The sequence below is a fragment of the Coregonus lavaretus genome (assembly GCF_964263955.1).
Source record: "Coregonus lavaretus genome assembly, chromosome: 26".
Taxonomy (NCBI): domain Eukaryota; kingdom Metazoa; phylum Chordata; class Actinopteri; order Salmoniformes; family Salmonidae; genus Coregonus; species Coregonus lavaretus.
The window spans coordinates 14347267-14364692 of NC_140013.1; the positions used below are offsets into that span (position 1 = coordinate 14347267).

General features: G+C 41.9%; 1 protein-coding gene across 1 annotated transcript in view; it reads left to right on the top strand.

Moving 5' to 3' along the window:
• The first annotated feature begins 6975 nt into the window (after positions 1-6975).
• The window catches only part of LOC311101718 (hypoxia-inducible factor 1-alpha-like), a 35289-nt gene continuing 24838 nt past the window's right edge, over positions 6976-17426 (top strand). The window contains exons 1-3 of the mRNA XM_084142885.1: positions 6976-7108; positions 15565-15752; positions 15939-16093. Coding sequence (XP_083999011.1) covers positions 7077-7108; positions 15565-15752; positions 15939-16093 — 375 coding nt within the window. The 5' untranslated portion in view covers positions 6976-7076. The remainder of the gene's footprint in view (positions 7109-15564; positions 15753-15938; positions 16094-17426) is intronic.

The window sequence follows — 17426 nt, forward strand, 5'->3', positions numbered from 1 at the left end:
ATATTACATCGATTCTTGTCAAAAGACCCATCCTTTGGAAATCTGAACTCCCCAGAGGCAATAGTCCAATCATGCCATTTCTTGAATATCCATATAATGTATTTAATCAAGGCTGGGTACTGTTGTCCCAGGTATTCAACAGGAGTAACACATTTCATAGCTATTGGTCCAGTGGATGTGTGAGAGGGACCCATTGAGTTGTCTGCCATGGTTGCTAGTTTTTATTGGGGTCGTCCTACACGTAATGTGGGCTAAAATGCAAATGTATTTCCTATATCAGTGGGTGTCTAACGCTATCTACCTACTACTACTACTACTACCTCTATTCATAGTTTGGGAAAACAGTGAGGTGGAAATACAGTGTATACACCAGTATAATGCTTTATGTCTCATCAACCCCATACAGACAGGATGATAAATTACTTTAAATGTAATACAGTCCAGGCAAACTGATAACTTAACAGTATTACAACCGTTCGCCAGCCAGGCTAGGGTAAAGGGTTCAACAAACACAGGAACTAGGGAAGTAATAGGTTTAGTCTGAAGTATTATTATTCTAACTTCTTCAGGCAAATTCTCATTTGGAAATGGCCCTAAAACAGTTTCAAAAGAGGTTCCACTCAATACAGACAAGGACAACCTATATCTAAAGTCGTTAGTTTCTATAACAGTTGTAGCATATAAATCAAGATCTAATGCGGCACATCTTGCCTGATGTCCGTTATTAGTAAATGTCCATTCAACCAAGGCAAATGCCCTTCGTTCAAACACATATTGAGATACACCAGAAATATAGCTCCACCATCTAGCCATTAATGATTAATCAACAAACAAATACATGCCTAACCATCACCGATAGTCAGTCACTCATAATCATATATACAATTTATACAACATACAACACAACTAGGACAAACATCTTGTTTACCGTCCTATAAATAACCGGAACAAACATCTCGTTTACCGTCCCTCACACAACTAGGACAAACATCTTGTTTACCGTCCTATAAATAACCGGAACAAACCTCTCGTTTACCGTCCCTCACACAACTAGGACAAACATATTGTTTACCGTCCTATAAATAACCGGGACAAACCTCTCGTTTACCGTCCCTCACACAACTAGGACAAACATCTCGTTTACCGTCCTAGCACTCCGGGGTACACAATTGCAGGCCTTTAATAATATTCACACCTAGGAATTTCTAACCATCACCTAGGTGGTCGGCTTTATACTTGGAATTTGCCCTAAATCCTATCACCAAGTCAACATATACATATTCACACCTAGGTGGTCTGTGTCAGTTTCCAACAGGTTTATCTATTAAGAGTTTAGTAATAAATCAATATATACCACAATGTAGGCTTCGTCTCTTAAATGAACAACATACTGTGAGTGAGGCGCCACTTACGTGTCAGAATGAGTCATCAACCACACAGTGCTTTGTTCAAATTACAGACTTTAGATATAACAGGCGTCTGCTTACCTTTAAGTAATTAGTTGCGCAGCACAGTGGGTCGACGTTCACTCCAACGGTGGGTGGTCACTCACTCCTGGCAAGCTCGCCAAAATGTAGAGGGTTCTTTGCACAGTGCTGATATTGTTTTATTCTTAAACTAACTAAACTTTAGAAAATGACACAGATAACGGCTTCTGAGTATATGTAAAATATCTTTAGTTATGCAATTGCAGGCAGAAGTTAATACAGAGTCAACAGCTAAATGTAGCTCTTCATAAATTCTGCAAAGTATCCAACACAATCTCTGCTTTTCATACAAGCACGCCCCTCCCTGGCAGATCAGGAGCCACCTTGTTTTCTTCTTGTGGCTATGTGTAAGCAACGAGAAATTGAAACAACACAGGTCTATCTGTTCCTCAAGTTTATCTCTATCCCATGTCCTTGACTACACGCCCAGACCAGCTGCAGGGAGCTAGAGGGAACCATCCTTACGAAAAGCACAGCATTGGTAATTAAGAAATGTCTCTACTATCGTTAAGCATATTAATTGTTAACTATTAATATTAAACAAATCAGGTAAATACGTGATCTTTCTCTCACAGCATAATAGATAATATATTCCCCATCAATGGAGATGTGAATCCACCATAATTTGTAGATTCCATTTGCAATCAACCAAAGCTTGAAACCCTAGGCCTATATGTATTGTCTTTTTTTTGTTGAATCCTGGGCTGAATTTAAACAATAGCTGTTGATGACTTCCCAAGTGCTATATAGGCCTAAATAGCATCATTGATGATACAGTTGAAGTCGGAAGTTTACATACACCTTAGCCAAATACATTTAAACTCAGTTTTTCACAATTCCTGACATTTAATCCTAGTAAAAATTCCCTGTCTTAGGTCAGTTAGGATCACCACTTTATTTTAAGAATGTGAAATGTCAGAATAATAGTAGAGAGAATTATTTCTTTCAGTTTTTATTTCTTTCATCACATTCCCAGTGGGTCAGAAGTTTACATACACTCAATTCGTATTTGGTAGCATTGCCTTTAAATTGTTTAACTTTGGTCAAACGTTTCGGGTAGCCTTCCACAAGCTTCCCACAATAAGTTGGGTGAATTTTGGCCCATTCCTCCTGACAGAGCTGGTGTAACCGAGTCAGGTTTGTAGGCCTCCTTGCTCGTACACGCCTTTTCAGTTCTGCCCACATATTTTCTATAGGATTGAGGTCAGGGCTTTGTGATGGCCACTCCAATACCTTGACTTTGTTGTCGTTAAGCCATTTTGCCACAACTTTGGAAGTATGCTTGGGGTCATTGTCCATTTGGAAGACCCATTTGCGACCAAGCTCTAACTTCCTGACTGATGTCTTGAGATGTTGCTTCAATATATCCACATAATTTTCCTTCCTCATGATGCCATCTATTTTGTGAAGTGCACCAGTCCCTCCTGCAGCAAAGCACCCCCACAGCATGATGCTGCCACCCCCGTGCTTCACGGTTGGGATGGTGTTCTTCGGCTTGCAAGCTGCCCCCCTTTTTCCTCCAAACATAACGATGGTCATTATGGCCAAACAGTTCTATTTTTGTTTCATCAGACCAGAGGACATTTCTCCAAAACGTACGATCTTTGTCCCCATGTGCAGTTGCAAACCGTAGCCTGGCTTTTTTATGGCGGTTTTGGAGCAGTGGCTTCTTCCTTGCTGAGCGGCCTTTCAGATTATGTTGATATAGGACTCGTTTTACTGTGGATATAGATACTTTTGTACCTGTTTCCTCCAGCATCTTCACAAGGTCCTTTGCTGTTGTTCTGGGATTGATTTGCACTTTTCGCACCAAAGTACGTTCATCTCTAGGAGATAGAACACATCTCCTTCCTGAGCGGTATGACGGCTGCGTGGTCCCATTGTGTTAATGCTTGCGTACTATTGTTTGTACAGATGAACGTGGTACCTTCAGGCGTTTGGAAATTGCTCCCAAGGATGAACCAGACTTGTGGAGGTCTACAAAAATGTTTCTGAGGTCTTGGCTGATTTCCTTTCATTTTCCCATGATGTCAAGCAAAGAAGCACTGAGTTTGAAGGTAGGCCTTGAAATACATCCACAGGTACACCTCCAATTGACTCAAATTATGTCAATTAGCCTATCAGAAGCTTCTAAAGCCATGACATCATTTTCTGGAATTTTCCAAGCTGTTTAATGACACAGTCAATTTAGTGTATGTAAACTTCTGACCCACTGGAATTATGATACAGTGAATTATAAGTGAAATAATCTGTCTGTAAACAATTGTTGGAAAAATTTCCTAACCGACTTGCCAAAACTATAGTATGTTAACAAGAAATTTGTAGTGGTTGAAAAACTAGTTTTAATGACTCCAACCTAAGTGTATGTAAACATCCGACTTCAACTGTATATGATTGATAAAGTATGGTTACATTTAATTTGCTCTGTTGAACCTACCCTTTGGAATGACTTCGATAGCAACAGTGAATCTATTAAGGGGAGATTTCTCAACAATCATTCTCACAATAGCACATTGGTAATGGTAAATGACAAATATCAAAGCTTGGTTTAAACCCTGCATGTGAGACTGAAGGAATAACTGTAGGAGGTGCTGCCCAGCCTATAGTTTTGTTTCTTATTGTGGATATTACATTGAAGATCTGACATTGTTTTAAAGGTACAAATTCAACAAATGTTATACAAAATTAGTTTATATTGAAAATTGGTTACCATGATGACATAATCCTGTGATTGAAATGTTTCCCTCAAAACAACAGTTGATTACTTTTTTCAAATCCAATGTATTTTCCACTTAGATTTCACGTCACAATACGTTGACAAATTATCATGCAGCCATCCATCGCCTGGCAAGTGGGAGGCACTATTTGTCAACCAATCGTTAGGGTATTTTGTATTGTGAATCCCGAACCAGCCCCTTACCCCTGCCAACTCGGAGGGCCCTACGTCGTCATGTGTTGCTGACGAAACTCTGAGGATGACTTCCAGAGAGTGGTGTTCGGGTGTGTTCGAGCAGTAAGGCTTTAACGCAGCCGACTGTAGACGAAAGTCGATGAGTTAAGTCGGGGGAGGGGCATGGTTTACCTACAGCAAGAGAGATACTATAAGGACACTGCTGACCTGCAAAACGACTAACCAAAATCTAAAACTGACCCTTAACTCTAACCTTAACTAAATCCTTAACTACTTTGGTGTCAGAGATTCTCACAGTGAAAAAGCTGAAATTCACTACTTTCATTAATCTGCTTGCTCTGCCCTGCCCTCATATTTTCAGGAGTATTGAATAACAATTAAGTACCCCTCACGATACACTTCATTTTAACTAGCTAAATCATGTAATTACATTGTACTTATGCAGATATTACTAGTGTGTTTATCTTCCCACTTGGATCCCCCTTCCAAAAGTTTTAAAATTAGGGCCAGGTTGGGACTTAGACCCTAACCCTAATCTAATTTTTACCAATTCTGAAATTAAATATCGGTTTGCAGGTCAGGAGTGTCCTATAGCCTTTTCCCTACAGCAATGCTCCTAGCAATATGACAGTGTTGCCTATGGCACTCGATGTCACAGAAAGGCCAAAAAGATCATCAAGAACAACAACCACCCGAGCCACGGCCTGTTCACCCCGTTATCATCCAGAAGGTGAGGTCAGTACAGGTGCATCAAAGCTGGGACCGAGAGACTGAAAAACAGCTTCTATCTCAAGGCCATCAGACTGTTAAATAGCCATCACTAGGCGGCTTCCACCCGGTTACGCAACCCTGCACCTTAGAGGCTGTTGCCCCATATACATAGACTTGGAATCACTGGCCACTTTAATAATGTTTACATATTTTTGCTTTACTCATCTCATATGTATATACTGTATTCTATTCTACTGTATTTTAGTCTATGCCACTCCGACATTGCTCATCCTAATATTTCTTAATTCCATTCTTCTACTTTTAGATTTGTGTGTATTGTTGTGAATTGTTAGATACTACTGCACTGTTGGCGCTAGAAACACAAGCATTTCGCTACACCCACAATAACATCTGTTAAATATGTGTATGTGACCAATAACATTTGATTTGATTTTGATTTAATTGTTTATAAAAGTGTTTCTTTGTTTGTAATGTCGAAATAAACATGTCTCCAACACCCATATCACACTCTCACAAACTGTATATATTATATGTGTGTACATTGTACTATCAATTAGTGAGACTGAGAGCCTCGAAATATCACATTAAATTGTACATATCCACTGTATAGCCTACATATGAGTCATGGCAAAGGTGGTTCCTGTTTCAGTCATGTCTTTGGTGCCATCAAACACAAACCCCATAATGACTGGTTGACAAATAGTGCCTCCCACTATTAGCCAGGCTAACTGCATGGTGCAGCCAGTGATAAGCAACTGCAGCGACTTGAAGGTGACTGCCTAAAAAACAGCATGACCTTTGATCACATGGGTTTTGCAAAGTTCATGCAGTCCACGTGTAGATGCAAGTCAGAATTGTTTCTCCTCTAACGCACCACACTTTGAAAGGCGTGACCACCGATTTAGCGAAATTGATCCACTCCAACGCATCCATAGGAAGGATAATGGGCTCGTTCAAGTTTATCACTTTTGTCATGTCAGTCACCGGCTTTCAAAGTGTGTTGCATTATGGGGACAAAAATTGTCTGACTTGCAACTACATGTCAACTGCATGAACTTTACATAAATCATGTGATCACATTTCATGACGTTTTGACTGCAGTCAACTGTTCGTTTCTGCAGTTGTTCTTTACCAACTTCATCCTGCAGCCATGTCAACCAATCATTAGGGTGTTTTTGTTTGACCTACACGAACGTGACCAAAGACGTTACTGACACAGGAACCAACTTTCCTGCCATTCATTTATACAGTGGATATATACAAATTTATGTGATATTTGAGACTGTCACTAATTGATTGTACAATGTGCACACATTTTATTTCAGTTTGTGAGTGTGTTGGAGGCATGTTTATTTCGACATTATAAAGAAAAACATTGATTAACAATGACCCTACCATGTTGATCTGAGCCTTGCTGTTGGAAAACCATATTAGTGTCCGACTTTCGGCTGTCGCAAATGCACCTCACCCGACTTCAGCCTTACCACTCAAACGAGCCCAATGATCAAAGTGCGTTCAGTTCGATTGAACGTTTGCTACGTTGCGTGACGGTTTGTACTGAATGACACATTTCCTCAAAACGTTCTTCAACGTTCTTGAACAGACTTTGAGGTGCGTTTTCTCCGTTTGGTGGGCGTGGCTTGAAGCAATAAGTGACGTTTTTAAAGGAAAGGGGAGCGTTCCCCAACCCCCAACCCCTTTCCGTTTTTCAACTCGTCGTTCAGAACAGCACCATTTCCCTTTAATATAACGTTGCAGTACTGTTTTTTCGTACTGAACGCAGCCCTGTTGTTCACATGCGAATATCCCCTTCATTGGCTAGAATGTCTGCAAAGGCGGAAGGCAGGCGGGATGAGGCGTTGTTGTTAGAGCTTTTTCGAGTCGAACAGTCTCAGTATAGAATAAAACAAATCCGAAGTCTTAGCCTTTAAGATTACGATCTGAATATGGATACGAAAGAAGAGCCTGTTGGAAAACGGTAAGACATTTATAAATGAGTTATACATGTGCGTTTTCCTTTTCAGTTAGACATCGTCGACGTATTCCAAGTGTTCTCGTAGCCTATTGTCTGCCGACTCCAAAATAACTTGGACATGCGACCAATGTACACATCCGAAATATCAAAATGTCTAACAAAGTAAAATCTACTTTTTCCATTTTTCAAGTCTTGTCTCCCAGGGGCGTCATTCACCCCCAAAATCTGAGGGGGCACAAAGTACATGAGGATGGCTGGGGGGCGTCGGAAGGGGGTTACCCCATAAAATGGGGGATTTTTGCATTTTTCAAACACCTGAAACTGCTTTTTCCTGCTATGTAGGGCCAAAAATCTGGGTAAAGGAATATATCCTGAATGCTCCCGAGTGGCGCAGCCATCTAAGGCACTGCATCTCAGTGCTAGAGGCGTCACTACAGACCATGGTTAGATTCCAGGCTGTATCACAATCTGGCTGTGATTGGGAGTCCCATAGCGCAGCGCACAATTGGCCCAGTGTCGTCGGGGTTTGGCCGGGGAAGGCCGTCATTGTAAATAAGAATTTGTTCTTAACTCACTTGCCTAGTTAAATAAAGGTTAATAAAACAAAACAAATTGAAAAAATTATAAAAAATATATACAAATAATAAGAAAACAAATCTTATTCAGTACATGTAGTTAATGCTTGCATTTCTGAAGTCTACCAACCTTGCCACACAGGCATGTGTAGCTGATGGGGATGTGTGAAATTACTCCTCAGCCTGAAGTGTCCCCACTTCAGCTATCTTTTCATGTGGCGTTGACTGGTAAGACGCTTCAGAAGGGTGGTCACTTATGCTAGCAAGGCAGAGGATCTGAGTTCGCGCCAGGTATAGTCCAAATCGGGAGGAAGTGGTACTCGCTAAGCGAGCAGCGTGACGTCCTTTACACATGCTAGCTAAGATAGTTAGACAAGCTAGCTACTCTAACTTGATTGATAGCCTGAAAATGCATCTTGGTAGCTAGTTATGAGGTTGGGAACCTATCTGGGCTAGCTAAACCCAACTTTATAAAAGTGTGCCTAGTAGTATTACAGACAAATATTATTATACTTTAATTAGGTATTTTTTTACAGGACAACTCTGAGGGTGCATGTGCCCCTGTGCTCCCTATGGGCATGACGCCTATGTGCCACTGCATTTAGATCTTGGCTTTGTAAATTGTCCAACAACTATTAGACAACCTTATTTTATCTGTTATAGCACATATTGAGCATATTTAAGTATTTATTTTGAAATATAGTTTTGGTTGAGAGATTAACTATAGTTCAGGATAGGATTGAGGCTACCCAATTCACACATCTTAATATCATCAAATCATTTTGAGGCATGATTAAATGAAGAGCATAATAAACCTGTAACAGAGTTGATGCCATCATTGACTTTATTCCAGGGTGGTAGAGAGGACATGTTCCATTGGAATTCATTCATGTTTCCCAGGTCAAATTGACACTTTGCCTACAGTCAGTCTTGCCCTTATCATGAATCCAATTGCAGTGCATTGCATTGGGTCATTCCATGTAGGCTACTTATATGCCAGGTATGGGAAATGGTCTGACGCTGCTCAAATGCTCTATCTAAATGTTGATATGCCTCGCTTGTTATCTACGGTTTTGGAACCCTTTGGAAGCTAACTTTTATATCGAAGATAAATAATTTTAAAAAATCAAAAGGTTAAAGAGCGAGGCTTAGTTCAGTCAAAATCTATATTTGAGTCAATTTACCATGAGTTGTCTGAACTGAATCCACAATAATATTTTTTTTGGGGGAAGTTTCAGCTTGCAGTGCAGTATTGCTAACATTGGTTTGGCTGTTTACATTCATGAAATTTGACGATGCTGGCTGTGGCAGGAGTAATAAATAGATTATTGTGGATACTGTCACCATGGACCTTCAGACACAACTCAAGGTCAGGGTAATTAGACCCAAATATAGATTTTGAATGAACTATACCTGAACGACACACCTTTATAGGACTCTATCCTGTTTCTGCAGAGGGCTAAAACAGGGTCACACAGTGTTTATTTGGTAGTCTTAAACAAACTTCACCTTTTCAAAAGTATACATCTCACACGGTTTTGGGCTTCAATTGAAGACACATATATCATGTCAAATACACATTTAAATGTATTGAAGTTTGAGTTTACATCCCAATATTACACTGAAATATAACAAAATGCCTTGTTTATTTATTGAGCTGTACATGAAGAGACTATTCAGAGATGCTCAGTGGTTGCCTGGCTACCCAAACTCATTGCTCCAGCCAAACGCTACGCCACGCTCACGGACATTAGTTTCTTCTCCGCAATGAGTCTGGATCTGAGTACCTCCCCGGCGATTTCTAGAACACGAACACATTCTAACCGTTCTGATTAGTCCCAGAAACCGATGGGTTGGGCCAGAGCCAGAACACACGTGGATAAAATTAGTCATTGGCTTTGATACTCTGATTGGTTGGAGATGATCCAATTGCTGATGACTTTGTACAATACCCCTCATTTTGACGTTACCACAAACGACTTCAACAATGGTAGTCTCGGATTGAAGTATGTAGCGGACATAGAGCAGTGGAAGAATTCAGTTTGAGTCGTCAAGCAAGCTCAGTGGGTCAATATTCCACTTCAGTGATTCCCCAACATCTTGTCAACATTTGCACAAAACATTGAGCAGATATCTCATACCAATCTGTCTGTATAAATGTTTACCCATAACAAGGCCCAGGTGTTCTTATAGTTGTCAAAAATCTCTCAAATATCAAATTGTGTAAAATCTTTCCGTTCATTCCTGTAACTTATGACATTCCTTGATATAGACAATCATTTGTTCATGTTTTTATGAGTGTTTGAGTTAAGGTCAATATATGGCCAAAAACCTCTACAAACCTCTTTTATCATGTCAGAAGCTGATGAACAGGCTGGCAGAGAGGCTCCATCTCACTGAAATACCCCTCCCCCACTCCAGCATACCAGCCACTGAGCTATAAAGATCCCAGGAGTTAAAAGGATCTGGCTCCAATGAACTGACCAGTCAGGAGGCCTGGCAGGCAGTGCACTCTGACACCTTCAACACAACAACTGTTACTTCAACAGCAACAAGTGCAATATGGGACAGTATAAGTAGGCTTTAGTATTGCTGTGAGATAGGAGTGTGACATCGGAGCCTCTACCAAGACCTAAGATAGAAACACAATCATCTATTGACAAACAAAATATTATTTTGCATGGTGTAGCATTTACTTTTAAATTGTTTGAATAATTGAATAACAATGAATCATGCAAAATGCGCGGCCAGTGTGTTTGAAAAAGGTCACTGCAAAATATAAAACATGTCTGCCCACACGTCTACAGAAATGTGATCTATTGGGCTTTATTTTAGAAACGAACATCGTTCACGAGCGCACAAATATAATATGGTTCTGATTTATCAATTAAAACATGCGTATATGTTGCGTGCAACAGTTTGATAAATCCCAATAATTTGTGGCGCATGAAAATCCTAAAATCTTCACATACGTCAGAATCTAGTAAGAAAGTTACGCACGGTTGATACGAGGGGCCCTGGACCGGCTTTAATTTGGACCGGACCAAATCTGAACCAATCATAGATGTATATGTTTGGACAGCACAGTATAGTACGGTACATTAAAGAAAAGTAGAGTATAGTTTAGTCCTGTACTGTAAAGTAGAATGGTGGAGTAGAATTCAGTACAGTACACAGGAGAGTACACTAGAGTTGAGTACACTATAATGTACTGTACTGAACTTTAACGAGTCGGACGCGAAGGAATTTCTTCAGATACCGGACAACGCCCAAATCCCTGTCATTCGCATGAGAAAGAGACAGAGATATCGGGGACGTAGTTCGGGTGCCTTGTAAGGATCCGACGGCAAGTGCGTAATCTGCCTCTACCATCAGTCCTATTAGCCAACATACAATCATTGGATAACAAAATAGACTAACTAAGATCACGGATATCCTACCAACGTGACATTAAATACTGTAGTATCTTATGTTTCATACAGCTGGTGGGATATACGCTGGATCGGCAAGATAGAACAGCTGCCTCCGGTAAGACGGGGTGGCGGTCTGTGTATATTTGTAAACAACAGCTGGTGCACAAAATCAATTATTAAGGAAGTCTCAAGGTTTTGCTTGCCTGAGGTAGAGTATCTCATGATAAGCTGTAGACCACACTATTTATCAAGATAGTTTTCATCTGTATTTTTTCGTAGCTGTCTATTTACCACCACAAACCGATGCTGGCACTAAGACCAAACTCAATGAGCTCTATAAGGCCATAAGCAAACAGGAAAACGCTCATCCAGAGGTGGCGCTCCTAGTGGCCGGGGACTTTAATGCAGGGAAACTTAAATCTGTTTTACTTAATTAAATGTGCAACCAGAGGGAAAAAAAACTCTAGACCACCTTTACTCCACACACAGAGACGCATACAAAGCTCTCCCTCGCCCTCCATTTGGCAAATCTGACCATAACTCTATCCTCCTGATTCCTGCTTATAAGCAAAAACTAAAGCAGGAAGCACCAGTGACTCGGTTAATAAAAAAGTGGTCAGATGACACAGATGCTAAGCTACAGGACTGTTTTGCTAGCACAGACTGGAATATGTTCCGGGATTCGTCCGATGGCATTGAGGAGTATTATCCCAGAAACCCTAGAAACCCCCTGTATATAGCCTCGCTACTGTTATTTTACTGCTGCTCTTTAATTATTTTTCCTAAAACTAAAGAATGTCATTTGATGTACTTTACTGAACTATACTCTACTTGACTGTACTGTACTGTACTCTACTGTTCTGTGCTCTACTGTACTGTAGAGAGCAGCATTCTTGCATTGCATTCCGCTGGACCTGTGGGTCGCTACAGAGAGCATTGTGATGCGGTAGCATTTTTTCATGCTGGGAGCGGGCGGTCAGACGGACAACCTCAGGAAGAAAATATTTTTTTGTCCTGCAGATTCTTTTGAACGGTTGTCTTTCCGTTTTTTAAAATGTGTTATCTATTGTATTAAAGCACCTCTGTCGCACTATTCACAAACTCTCATAGGATAATTATTCTTCAAGTTCAGTAGCCTACCCCACCTCTTTTGTGTTGGGCGTGCAAGATCAAATGTGCCTATGCGTGGTCTCAATTCAATAACTGTAGGCCAGGGCTCTCCAACCCTGTTCCTGGAGAGCTACCCTCCTCAATCCAACCCCAGTTGTAACTAACCTGATTCAGTTTATCAACCAGCTAATTATTAGAATCAGATGCGCTAGATTAGGTTGGAGCTAAAACCTACAGGAGTAGGTCTCCAGGAACAGGGTTGGAAAGCCTTGCTGTAGGCTATATGCATGGGCGGAGAATCACATGCAGTTGTCTTTCCATGGAAATTAACTTCCTAAATATGATGGGCCGGTGGTTCCCAACCGGTTGTCCGCGGCACACTGGCGTGCCTTGAGGAACTCTTAGGTGTGCCATGAAACCTTTCCTAATCTGGATAGTTTACTTTTTTAAACTTTTTTAAAAACTCATTTATAAACGTGACCTGTGGAATGCACATAGAATTTTGACTTGGGAGCACTAGTGTCGGTCAGATAATACATTAAATGGCACATGGTTACATCTGTATCCTTGTTTCATGTCCAGTGCGCTCAGGCTGTTGTTACATTTGTATCATTTGAGGGGCATTGTCTTTTGAAAACCATTAGCACAGGCAAGTCTGATTAGGCTTAGCCAAAGTAATTTCTTTATGTACAGTGGGGAGAAAAAGTATTTGATACACTGCCGATTTTGCAGGTTTTCCTACTTACAAAGCATGTAGAGGTCTGTCATTTATATCATAGGTACACTTCAACTGTGAGAGACGGAATCTAAAACAAAAATCCAGAAAATCACATTGTATGATTTTTAAGTAATTAATTTGCATTGTATTGCATGACATAAGTATTTGATCACCTACCAACCAGTAAGAATTCCGGCTCTCACAGACCTGTTAGTTTTTCTTTAAGAAGCCCTCCTGTTCTCCACTCATTACCTGTATTAACTGCACCTGTTTGAACTCGTTACCTGTATAACAGACACCTGTCCACACACTCAATCAAACAGACTCCAACCTCTCCACAATGGCCAAGACCAGAGAGCTGTGTAAGGACATCAGGGATAAAATTGTAGACCTGCACAAGGCTGGGATGGGCTACAGGACAATAGGCAAGCAGCTTGGTGACAAGGCAACAACTGTTGGCGCAATTATTAAAAAATGGAAGAAGTTCAGATGACGGTCAATCACCCTCGGTCTGGGGCTCCATGCAAGATCTCACCTCGTGGGGCATCAATGATCATGAGGAAGGTGAGGGATGAGCCAAGAACTACACGGCAGGACCTGGTCAATGACCTGAAGAGAGCTGGGACCACAGTCTCAAAGAAAAACATTAGTAACACACTACGCCATTATGGATTAAAATCCTGCAGCGCACGCAAGGTCCCCCTGCTCAAGCCAGCGCATGTCCAGGCCCGTCTGAAGTTTGCCAATGACCATCTGGATGATCCAGAGGAGGAATGGGAGAAGGTCATGTGGTCTGATGAGACAAAAATAGAGCTTTTTGGTCTAAACTCTACTCGCCGTGTTTGGAGGAAGAAGAAGGATGAGTACAACCCCAAGAACACCATCCCAACCGTGAAGCATGGAGGTGGAAACATCATTCTTTGGGGATGCTTTTCTGCAAAGGGGACAGGACGACTGCACCGTATTGAGGGGAGGATGGATGGGGCCATGTATCGCGAGATCTTGGCCAACAACCTCCTTCCCTCAGTAAGAGCATTGAAGATGGGTCGTGGCTGGGTCTTCCAGCATGACAACGACCCGAAACACACAGCCAGGGCAACTAAGGAGTGGCTCCGTAAGAAGCATCTCAAGGTCCTGGAGTGGCCTAGCCAGTCTCCAGACCTGAACCCAATAGAAAATCTTTGGAGGGAGCTGAAAGTCCGTATTGCCCAGCGACAGCCCCGAAACCTGAAGGATCTGGAGAAGGTCTGTATGGAGGAGTGGGCCAAAATCCCTGCTGCAGTGTGTGCAAACCTGGTCAAGACCTACAGGAAACGTATGATCTCTGTAATTGCAAACAAAGGTTTCTGTACCAAATATTAAGTTCTGCTTTTCTGATGTATCAAATACTTATGTTATGCAATAAAATGCAAATTAATTACTTAAAAATCATACAATGTGATTTTCTGGATTTTTGTTTTAGATTCCGTCTCTCACAGTTGAAGTGTACCTATGATAAAAATTACAGACCTCTACATGCTTTGTAAGTAGGAAAACCTGCAAAATCGGCAGTGTATCAAATACTTGTTCTCCCCACTGTAAGTGTTCTCAAAGAATTAGCCAATCTGACCATATTAAAATCAAACCGAGCACATTCTGTCACACCCTGGCCAATGACGAAACTCATTACTCTCACTTCATATTACCTCAGCTGGTAAGGATCAGTTACAGTTATTAAATAATCAATTACATTTTATTTTGATAAACACAGATTGTGAGATGCTAAGGGACGGGGAGAACTTCTGAACCATTTCACCCAGCCTGGAGTCATGCATGGAGATACACATCTGTTTAAACTTCCTGTGAAAAGCCCGGGGGAAAGAAGAGCGGGCACAATCTCAGAAGCTCTCTGGGGCTATAGAGGACAGGGGGACAATGGAGGGCGAAGCGGAAGTGGGGGCCCGACTGTTGATTGCGGTCAGATGCCATAAACAGGTTAACCGAGCCTGCCTTTGTCCCTGTGGGGCGAGGGAGGAAGATGAGGGAAGGGAGGTAAGAGGAGATTAAGGGCTGTGGTTCAGGTAGGATTGTTTCCCTTCTCCCTCCCAGACACAGAGTGTGACTCAGTGAGCACTTAAACTACACGCTGCGGCTCCTACATGCTGAATCAAAGAGAAAACAATTTAGGAAATACATTTTGTTCCCTCTGTTTGTATGTGTGAGTTTGAATATTTAGATATTTGCTTGTTTGGTTATGGAGGTGTGATAGAGTAAAAAGAGGGTCAGAGAAGTTTGATAATGAAGTGAAATGTTTTAAATAATAATTTTGTTTGTCTGAGAAGGAAGTGGATATTACACTGTAGATAGCAAGTGGATGTTAAATATCTGGTTGGCTTTGTGTACCCAATGACTGACTTCACAGAAAAAATATATTGAAATGTGTGTTGAAAGGGTTTTAGGCGTTTGTGATTGGTTAGAATTTCACACATCGGAAAATTAGATTACATTTGTGAACGCAGGGATGTCAAGAAATCTCAAAGGATTGATCTTCCTGAATAAACACCTCCTCAGCCTTTCTCCTCCACTGCCTTGGTCTGTTCTTCTTCCTCTTCCTACCTTCTTCCTCACCACTCTTTTTTTTCTCTCCCTCTTCCCTCTGTCCAGGTCGAGTACGGATCAACGGAAGGTGCGTTCCCGGGATGCGGCGCGCTGCAGGCGGAGTCAGGAGACTGAGCTGTTCTACGAGCTGGCCCACACCCTGCCCCTCCCCCGCAGAGTCTCCGCCGACCTGGACAAGGCCGCCATCATGAGGGTGACGCTCAGCTTCCTTCGCATGCACCACCTCCGCTCAGGTGGGCTCCCATTGGCCAGATATGTCCATGTCCTGTACTGTGAATGGTTGAGAGAGCCAGGCCTACTTTCTTTATTACTTTCCAAGTAGTAACCAACTCCCAAGATGGTGTTAGTCTAGACCAAAAAGGTTCTGATATGACATTGGATGTGTGTTTTATAATGACGTGTGTTTTATGTCATTGCAGGGGATACGAGTGAGGAGCAGGTCACAGATGGGGCTGAGGACACAATGGATGCGTTCTACCCCCAGGCGTTGGCAGGCTTCATCATGGTGATGACCGAGGAGGGGGATATGATCTACCTGGGTGACAGCGTCAGCAAACACCTGGGCATCCCACAGGTACAGCCACACATGTTCCTGGCAACGTCAGGGTCATGTGTTCGATTCCCACTTGGGCGATCCATATGAAAATGTATGCACTCACTGTTGTCTCTTTGGATAAAAAGCATCTGCTTAATGGCATATAGTAGTACTATAGTAGTATACAATTCCACTGCCATTTGTTTACAGTCAGTCTGTGTCCACAAAGCTCTATTGCACTATTGAGTATAGTCAGGTAGAATGAATCCGTTATAGACTTACTAGAATGTCAACTGCAGACTAGTGGATACTCCCACTTAACGAATGGCAAAGAGTAATGTTAACAAAATTCAGTTTTTACTGCATGTTTTACAAAGTTTTTATTCATGGCCTTTGATGAACAGTTTGGTTGTCCAATTGCGTAGTTCTATGTTTCATTATGGATTTAACATTTTGAAATCATGAGGCTTTTTGGATATTTACACCGATCTCAACAAACCATTTCTGTATGGTCCTCGCTTTGTGCACGGGGGGCATTGTCATGCTGAAACAGGAAAGGGCCTTCTCCAAACTGTTGCCACAAAATTGGAAGTACAGGATCTTCTAGAATGCCATTTCTATGCTGTAGCAATAAGATTTCCTTTCACTCGGACTAAGGGGCCTAGCTCGAACCATGAAAAACAGCCCCAGATCATTAATTCTCCTCCACCAAACTTTACTGTTGGCACTATGCATTCGGGAAGGTAGCGTTCTCCAGGCATCCGCCAAATCCAGATTCGTCCTTTGGACTGCCAGATGGTGAAGCGTGATTTATCACTCCAGGGAACGCGTTTTCACTGCTCGAGAGTCCAATGGCGGCGAGCTTTAAACCACTCCAGGCGACGCTTGGCATTGCGCATGGTGATCTTAGGCTTGTGTGCGGCTGCTTGGCCATGGACACCCATTTCATTAATCTCCCGACAAACAGTTCTTGTGCTGACGTTGCTTCCAGAAGCAGTTTGGAACTCGGTAGTGAGTGTTGCAACCAAGGACAGACGATTTTCACACTTTACGACCTTCAGCACTCGGTGGTCCCGTTCTGTGAGCTTGTGTGGCCTACCACTTCGCGGCTGAGCCGTTGTTGCTCCTAGACGTTTCCACGTAGGCATGTAATACAATCAACAGCCGTTACAAATAATCATCCCACAATAGTGAAGTGGGAGCTAAAAGTTAATGGTCCCATAGATGACCCTGCAGAACAAATGTAACAGTCTGGTTGGATTACCAAGAAAATGCAGACATCATCATGTTTGTAGAAGTTAGCAAATACAAGCTACAAGGCACCTGGTGTGATATTCTCGGACTTAGTATTTTGAGAGAACCTGCAGTGCAG